This window comes from Antechinus flavipes, chromosome 2 (genome assembly GCF_016432865.1).
Source record: "Antechinus flavipes isolate AdamAnt ecotype Samford, QLD, Australia chromosome 2, AdamAnt_v2, whole genome shotgun sequence".
Taxonomy (NCBI): domain Eukaryota; kingdom Metazoa; phylum Chordata; class Mammalia; order Dasyuromorphia; family Dasyuridae; genus Antechinus; species Antechinus flavipes.
Genome location: NC_067399.1, coordinates 172885732 through 172894955, shown reverse-complemented (window position 1 = coordinate 172894955; position 9224 = coordinate 172885732). Strand labels below are relative to the sequence as shown.

Sequence of the window (9224 nt, the reverse complement as noted above, 5' to 3'; positions counted from 1 at the left end):
GAGAAAGAAAGAAAAAAATGATGTGGGGGAGAGAAATCAACTAAAGGGTAAAAGCCAATTTTAATTAAGCCAATATTCTATATAATCCAAAAGGGTGAATGTCATGTAGAATCTTTCATTCAAAAGTAAGGTATTTTGACTACAATCTTTGAGATAACTATTAAGTATTGATATAATGATGTTTCAAAACTGTCTTGATTTCTTATTTCAGCTTTTTACACATCATTTGAAACTGTAAAAGAAGAATATTATAAATTCATAAGATTTACACAAAGCACCATAAGGAAAATAAAACTTTAAATACCACTGCATTAAAAGAATCAAGAGTAGCCACAAAGAGTTTAAATACTAAATTTATAAGGTATTGCAATACAAATATGCAATAGCAAGTCTGCTGAACTTTTATATAAAAAGATTGCATTTCCATGAAAAAAGCTGTGTAACATAAATATCATTCAACATTTATAGCCAATACAAAATGTCAAAGCTGCATGACTCACATACATTAGTTGCCTTCTACCTCAAACTTTCTTTATACTAAGTAAGTCAATTAGGAGAAAGCTTGGTTTATGTAGTTTACATGCTGGTAATTAGCTTGATGATGTTGACAGAAACGTGCTTTTTCCAAACATCTCCTATTGCTTAGTCTCAATCAATCATGTAATAACGCATACTATATTGAATAAGTTAATTATACGTTTCAACTTTTCAAAATAAGTTGTGTTTTTTCAAGTGAATCAAAACACATGAATGAGGTAAACACAATGTAACAATAAAATACTTTTACTGTTGACACAGAAGAGAGAAGCAAGTATTTTTGAAAACCTTGGCAATGTGGCAGATTGAATAAACTACTCATTTATAATACTGGCAGAAATAACACTTCAATATTGTACTGGGATGAAGGATGCCAAAGAAAAATGAAATATTCATTTTAGAACAAGTCACCAACCTACATTTTTTCTTTTCTATCCTGATTTGCATTTACATGATGTAATCATTCATTTATCAAACAAATCATATATTTAGCTTATCTTGCCCATCTTTACCCCTTTTTCCCCATCACTTAAAATTATGCTTTTTCTACCACTCAAAGACTGAGTCATAAAATTTCAGATGGTTAACACTGACTTGAAGATATAAAACAATGCCCCCCCCCATGCTATTCTTTGCAATTAAGTGGTAGGTTAGAGTATATGCAATTTTGCAGAACACACAGAAATCCTATAGAAATCAACATGATTTCTTTGCTAGCAAATAATTAAAATTGTTTTTTTGAAAGCCAAACCTGATGAAGCTAAAACTTCTAGATAATATAACATTTATTTTTCATTTCTTTACATAATTTAAGTTACTATAAATAAAATAGTGATCAAATGAACCAGATATAAACAAAGATTGCACTGCAAAGCTTTCATACTTGAATGATACCTACCCTCTCATCTTTCTTTAAAGCTTGAAGTGAGGGCAGGGAAAAAAGGCTTATTTCACTATCAAATAGAGAAATAAAAGAAGGAGTGGTTTGACCATAAATCATAGTCCAAACTAAGAAAACTGAAATACTACAGTAGAAAGATGTTCTGTAGAAAGAAAATTCTTCCAAGAACTATTTATTCTATCCTGTCACTAGTTTAAAGGTCTATATTCCCCACTTAAAAAACATAACTAACTCTAACACTTATCATATCAAAATTCATTTTACATAATCATGAACAGTCAGATGTAATATAACCAAAATGTCTGAACAACAAATGTAAGACAATACTGCAGAAATTTTAGGGTTACAGATCTGTACATTATCGATTCTGGCCTTTCACTTTATAGACAAAGACTCCAAGGCCTCTACAGGTGATATAACATGCCAATGGGCACATGTGGAAAATATAGAATTCAAACTCAAATCCCAGGCCATTTCTATGGGCCAAACTGATTTCAAATAATTAGAAAGGCTACTGGTATCAGGTACACATTGTAATTGTGAAACTATTATCTCTTTGAAGGAGAGATGAATAGTCCTGTCAGGGGGGAAAAAAAGAATATATATATATGAATAGTCCTGTCAGGAAAAAAACAAAAACAAAAACAAAAACAAAAGCAAAAACAAAAACAAAAACAAAAAAACAGGAAATGGAGTAACTGTCCAACAACTTTGAGATTTCTTAAAGCTCTTAAGGCTATATAGCTATCTCAAGAACAACAGTACCAAGTATCAAAGTGTAACTTTCCCTAGATTTTAAATAACTAAGGAAAAAAGATCAAGTCTCTTTTTCTGGAATATATTAAGTACCTAATATAACATTAATATTTATTAGATCATCAAGAACACAAATATGAATACAATATGCCTATTGGGTACATGGTTTGTTCCTGTATCTATTCTGCAGCAGTAAAACTATGAAATAAACAATCTAATTCATGGGACTGCAGGGGCTTAAGAGAAACCCTACAATTCCTTGGAATAAATCCTTTCTTTTTAATTATTATCTTTACTGTCCCCTCCTCACACCCAAGGGGAGGGGAAAGGAAAACTAAAAACAAAACAAAACAAAAAAATTTGTTTGTTTTTTTGCTGAGGCAACTGGTGTTAAGTGACTTGCTTCAGGGTCACACAGCCAGGAAGTGTCCAGATTAGAACTCAGGTCCTTCTGACTTTAGGGCTGTTGCTCTATCCACTGTGCCACCTAGCTGCCCCACCTGACATTTTAAAGATGTAAACTAATCCCAGGATCAGATTTTATATATTAAAAATAATAATAATAATAAAGTAAGCCCTATAATACTTTATTCAACCACTGAAGGCAGAGATTCTCAGAATTCCACATTAATTTCTTTATTTTTAGCACACCCAAAGAGAATACAATTGGAATAACCAAATGTATACCTAATTTATTTTAAAAGGTGACAAAATAATTTCTAGATCTTATTAAATTCTGTCCTTTTCCTTATTATGCACCCTAGTGCATCCCCCTAAAAGGGGAGTGGTGTGAGAGGAGGTGATACGTCCTACCTGGAGAATCCATGCACAACTTGGTTCCTTATTTTCTCAACTTATTTCTTAAATATAAGACAAATAAAAAAGAAAGTTAAAAAAACGAAATCCCTGGGCACTTTTAATAAGTCAAGTATTGAGAGATTTACAAAGATGCATTTCTTTGTAGGATTAAAAAGAATGGGGGTTGGAGGGTAGGTGGGAAGAGAAGAAACCATTTCTCTCATTTCCTGCTTTGATTTTCACTCATTCTTTCACCAGTAGGTCAGTTCACTAAAAAAGAAACCATAAGTGGCTTTTTAGTTGTTATGATTACTAAAGTAGCTCAGATGGAGCCAGGGAGCTACTCTGGAGAGGGAAATAGTACCACATCATACTGCAGCTCTCTGCACATGACTTGCTTATATTGGCAAGACTAAGAGGATTTTCTGGCTTCAAAAAAAAAAAAGACTTCTCAATGAAATAGTTGAAAGGAGGTGGAAGTGTGTTGGGGGAAATGACTGCCTTTTGGTAAAAAAAAAAAAAAAAAAAAAAAAAAGTTCTCCTCTTGCTAAATGACCACTTCCTTCTGAATCTCTGAAGGTTACATGTCGTTTTCAGCATTTGCTTGTCAATAATTCATTGCCTGTGGTTTCCAATGATCTAAGCCCCTGAAGTCATAATAAGCTTGGCTGATGTCACATTAACTTGTATGCTGTTCTTCTGAATACTTGGGAACTGAAGAGTGCTGGTGTTGTATGTAGGAAGCCCAGTCCAAGACTAGTCCCTGTTGTCACAGTGCACTCAGTATATTTTTAAAAGAAACATTGAGAAGGAAAACTGAGAAGCAAAAACGGGAGCATAATGAAGGTACTTCAGTGAGCAGTGATGAGAGCTAAACCACCATAGCCACAGTTCCTGTACTAGGATAATATTTAAAGGCCTCTCAGTTTCTATTTCAATAAATAACTATTGACTGACTACATTGTCTGATGTTTTCCATACGGTTTGACAAAAACATTCAAGACCAACTAAGGAAGGGAAACTTCTACTACAGTTATTAGGACACATTTTGTTATTGCTGATGTATGAAGTCAAATATGCTTTCATCTCATGTGGCTTGGAGCAATGAATATAGAGGATATTAAAAAGGAGTAATGGCCACCTATTACAATCAGAACTTCTTAACCCTACAATCTTAAACAATCTCCAAGCAGAATAATGGATCTTATTTTTGATTTTGATTGTCATGCCTAAAAGATTCTCATTACTACATAAGGATTACTACCTTTTAGGACTAGATGTTTATTAAATATAAGCTTTTAAGAGAGAAGCTGGCTCATGCAGGAGAGATTAAGAATTTGGCTTCCACTGTAGACCAGAAGGGAAACTGACACATTTCTTTGGTCCAGTTTGCTGAAGATAACTTTAAAAAAATTACTGTTCTCCATCAGCAACATGACTTTTACGCTGCCTCACTGAACTTTCAGCCTCCACATCAGTCAACTGTTGGTCTGGGATATTCCCTGCATCTTCAGTTGCTGATCCTTCATCCACTGCAGAGTCATCTTCAGAAGTTTCATCATTTGAATTGCTTCTTTCCTCTTCTCGTTCTGAAATATCTTCTTTGTCGTCTTCTCCCTCTGATAGGTCATCTTTCTCTTCCTCTTCATCTGAAAGGTCTTTTTTCCCTTCTGAAATTCCTAGATCTTCAACTATCAGAGCTTCCTTCTCCTTTTCAATTAATTCTATAAAGAAAAATAAAAGTAAAAATAACTTGCACTGAATATGAAATCAGTATCCAGTAAGCAACCAAATCACAAATGTTCAATAATTTAAAAAATTTAAATGATAATTATTAAGCTAATTTCTACAATTCTGAATGGACACCTCTGTTTATACATTAATCAATTGCTTTTTTTGTCCTTGTCCTTAATCTTACCTGAATTCTATTTATTTCAAAGACTTCTGATCGTTGATGGAGACTTAATATATTTCCTCCTATGGCATTACTCAGTTCTATATTAATCTTAGATATTACAAAAAGCAAATTTCTATTCTCTTCCTAACATATTTTAAATTCTACAGGAGATATTCTGCTATAAAGAAAATATTTAAGAGCAACACAGGAGTATAGGCTTAGAGTTGCAAAGCAACTCCAAAGTCATCTATTCCAACCCTTTCATTTTACAGATCTGGAAATTGATCACCTGAGACCTTAAGTGATTTGTACAAAATCACTTAAGTAAAAATGGCAGAAAGTGTGAGATGTTGTCAAGAAGATTCAAAGATGACTCTCAAGCTTCAAGATTGGGTAACTAAGATAATGGTAGTGTTTTTAAAAGACACAGGGAAATTGAGAGGAGTAGGCAGGAGAAGATATTGAGTAGAGTTTTGAATATATTAGTTTGAGGTGCTGGCAAGACAAGTGGGTAAAGATTTCTGAGAGTCAATTAGGGGTGAATGATTAGACTTCAAAGGACCTATGAAGAAAGATGCTATCTGCATCCAGAGAAAGAACTAATAGATAAAAGTATATATAGAATGATATATTTGTATCTAATAGTAACTATTTATATGGAAGGAAGAATAAAAGGGAAAAAAGTTACATTATAAATTTAAATATATTTTTAAAAGGAAAAATGAGTTGAACATAATAGATTTGCAGTTTTGTTTCATATGCAATCATCTTTTCCCTATTCTACTATGTTATGGAACTATTTTTTTATTTTTTAAACTTAGGACAAAATAAATATATGTAATGATTTAATAAATAAATAGCATTAGATTGGGAAAAAGTATCATTTGGGATAGCTAAAAGGATAGTGGATAGAGTGCTTAACCTGGAATCAGGATGACCTGAGTTCAAATCTGGCCTCAGATACTTATTAGTTGTGTAACCTAGGCAAATCACTTAACTTCTGCTTCCCTTATTTTTTTCCTCTGTAAAATGGGAATAATAGCACCTATCTTCCAAGGTTATTACAAGCTCAAACGAAATATTATTTGTAAAGTGCTTAGTACAGTGTTTGGAATATAGTAGATTACATGCCATAATGTTAACTATTAATATTATCTATATGAAGGTGATAACTAAACCCATAAGAATAAGGAAAACCACTAAGGAAAAGAGTGTCATGGGAAAAGATAAGGGGTCCCATGATATTTGCCTTAATAGACACCCATATTTAGAAGGCGAAAGAAGGCTACATTAAAGGGATGGGCAGATAGACAGAAGCAGAAACAAGATCTCAAATAGTGTCAAAGAAGCTAAAGGAAAAGAAAGCATACAGGGATTGGCAATGTTTTTAAATGATGTTCAAAGTTAAGGATGATGAAGATTCAGAAAAAAATCTTTAGATTTAGCAATTAAAAGGTCATTGGTAATTTCTGAAGGGCCAATTTCATTAGAGTCATAGAGTCACAAGTTGGAATGTAAATATTAAAAAAGGAATGAATGAATGATGGGTGATAAGGCATACTCTTACTAGACATTTAGTAGGGAAAAGGAAGAGGGATATAGGATGATAGCTCCAGGGATGGGCAAGGTCAAAGAATGTTTTCCCTTTTAATAGATGGGAAAAACTTAAGCACACTTATAGGCAGAGGGGGAGGAAGTAGTGGATAAGGGGAGAATGAAGATCATAGTGGTCGAGCGAATTAATTCTCAATAAGGCAAGCTCCTGAAAAAGACCAGAATAGAAGTTCAAGAATGCAAGTGAGGATGTCAATCTTGACAAAAAAATTCTCTTCTTTGACACTGGAGTACAAGGACAAGAATATGAGTGAAGAAAGAAATATTTTGAAGTATCAGGGATTGAATGAAGATCACAAAAGGATGTTTTCAATCTTTTCAAGAGAAGAGTTAGGGGCTGACAAGAAAATTACAATTCAAAGGAAGATCTGATATTAGATATGAGTGACAGATAGACATTAGTGATATTAGATATAAGGATCATGTTGAAGAAAGTTGAAGGAGTTGAAGAAAGGAAGATTAAAAAAAACAAACAGCTTTCTAGAAGACTTGGTACTTGAGCTGGGCTTTGAAAAAAAAAGAAGAGATTTCAATCAATGGACATTAGGCAAGAAAATCTATTCCATGATTGGATGGTGAAAAGAACAAAGAGGAGAGCATAGAATGAAAACAAGAGACGGAAAGTATTTGATTTTGAAAAATAGAGTGGAAGCATAATAGCTTGGCATAAAACTAGAAAGATAGCTTGCAACTAACTTTTAGGGGCCTTCCAAACTGGGCTAAGGAGTTTGAATTTTATTCAGTAGCAGCAAGGGAGCAATGAAAGTTTCTGGGTCCTCACAATTATCAAAGAAACAACCAGTGCAGACACTCTCAGATTCATATATCAAGCTTTATCTGAAGTGTTAAGAATATGATTTACATAGCATTAGAATTGGGAAGATCTGGGTATAAGTCCTACCTCAGTACATAAAAATTATGTGACCATGAGCAAGTAATTTAATCTTTTTGGGTGCTGAGAAAGAATGTAAAATACAAAAAAGTTCCTAATTAGCATCAGTGGAGGAAGTTTTTACATTGCTAGTTTATAACATGAACAATTATAGGTCTAGGGGAAAAAAAGGGTGGGGGAAAGAGAAAGAAAAAGCGAGAGAGAGAGAGAGAGAGAGAGATTAATATATATTTTTTCTCCTAGTTTTGTTCTCTGGCCTCACAAACACAAGAATATACAAACAAAACATAAAATTTGCTCAACTTATGTCCTTTGTTATGATAAGAAGAATGGAAAATCTAGAATGGAATGGCTTTTAAAATTCTGGAAACTAAAAAAATGTCCTCCTATATAATTGTCTTAAATTAGTAGAGAATATATAAGGATATTTTTTGTCCTTAGTATTTTTTTTCTTCTTAGAGATATCCCCAGTGTACCAGTAAACAGATTGTTTGATGGTAAAAAGGCTTAATTACATTTAAGAAATCAAACAAGAGCTTTCACATTACTTCTCCCTTTTCCCCCCCATCATTCCAAAGACATGGTATACATTAGCTCATAATGCTTACCAGATTGATCTATTCCATCTCTTGGTTTAGGTGGACAAAAGCAGTCTGCAAGTAAAACCAATATCTGAGAGGGAAAAAAATAAAAGATATGATTCAAGGTATAAAAAAGACAATATTTAATACTCAAGTTATATGTTGTTCCAAAACACAGGCATGGATTTCTAAATAAATGATCAACAGTGAGCAATGATAAAAGAAAATTTTAATAACCTTTTAACTTCCCTGTCTCCAGTCTCTACCTTCTCCAATAAATACATCCTATGCATGACCACTCCAGTAATCTTTCTAAGATACTGCTCAGATCATTAATTCTCTTGCTTAAATCCTTTCAGTAGCTCCCTCATCATCTATAAAATAAAGTATGAATTCCTTATTCTAACATGGAAGACTCTCAACAACCTACTTCCAATGTTATCTTTTTAGGCATATTTCACATGCATTATCTTCACTTGTTCTCTGTCCTAGCTACTCTAAACTCCCCCTTTCCCTGTCCTGCTTTTTTGTCATTTATGACTCTGCTTGTCACCATGAATTTTAAAATAAACTCCTTTGTGTCTTTAATTGTTGAACTTCTCTTTCTTCAAGGTCTAATTCAATCACAACCTCTTGTTGGAATAATTTCCTAATCCCCTTTACTGGGAAATGACCTATGCCTCCTCAAATTTAACGCATTTGGCTTAGATCTTTCCTTTGCATTAAGCAAATTTGACTTTATGTTTTAGTTAGGTAATTACGAATCTAATATCCACAAGGTCCCCTACTGCCCACCAGAAAAACTTCACACTCCCTTATTTGATATTCAAAGGCTTTCATCTAGTACCAATCAATTTAGTTGATGCAGCTGATGGTACAGAATTTTGGGCCAGGAGTAAGGAAGACCTGAGTTCAAAAATGACTTGAGACATTTACTAGCTATGTGACTGTGGGCAAGTTTCTTAAAATAAGAATAATAGAACTTGCTTTCCAGGATTTATTTTGAGGAGCAAATGAATTAATATTTGTAAAATATTTTGTTGGCCTTAAAGAGCAAAAGTTTTATCTTTATATAATACTTTATCTCTCCCCATATTCTATACACTATTCAAACTAGAATATTTGCGATTTCTTATCTCGCCTCCTTCATTCACTTTTTTGCATTTGTTTCTTTTATCATGCAGTCCTCTATGTTTATAATAATCTTTCTATCCCTCAAGTTTGTTATTTCTCTTTTAGAGCCCAACT

General features: G+C 33.2%; 1 protein-coding gene across 1 annotated transcript in view; it reads right to left on the bottom strand.

The window, feature by feature from the left end:
• Positions 1-337: 337 nt before the first annotated feature.
• The window catches only part of TMX4 (thioredoxin related transmembrane protein 4), a 106037-nt gene continuing 97150 nt past the window's right edge, over positions 338-9224 (bottom strand). The window contains exons 7-8 of the mRNA XM_051975945.1: positions 8004-8067; positions 338-4716 (exon numbers count right to left, since the gene is read on the bottom strand). Coding sequence (XP_051831905.1) covers positions 4406-4716; positions 8004-8067 — 375 coding nt within the window. The 3' untranslated portion in view covers positions 338-4405. The remainder of the gene's footprint in view (positions 4717-8003; positions 8068-9224) is intronic.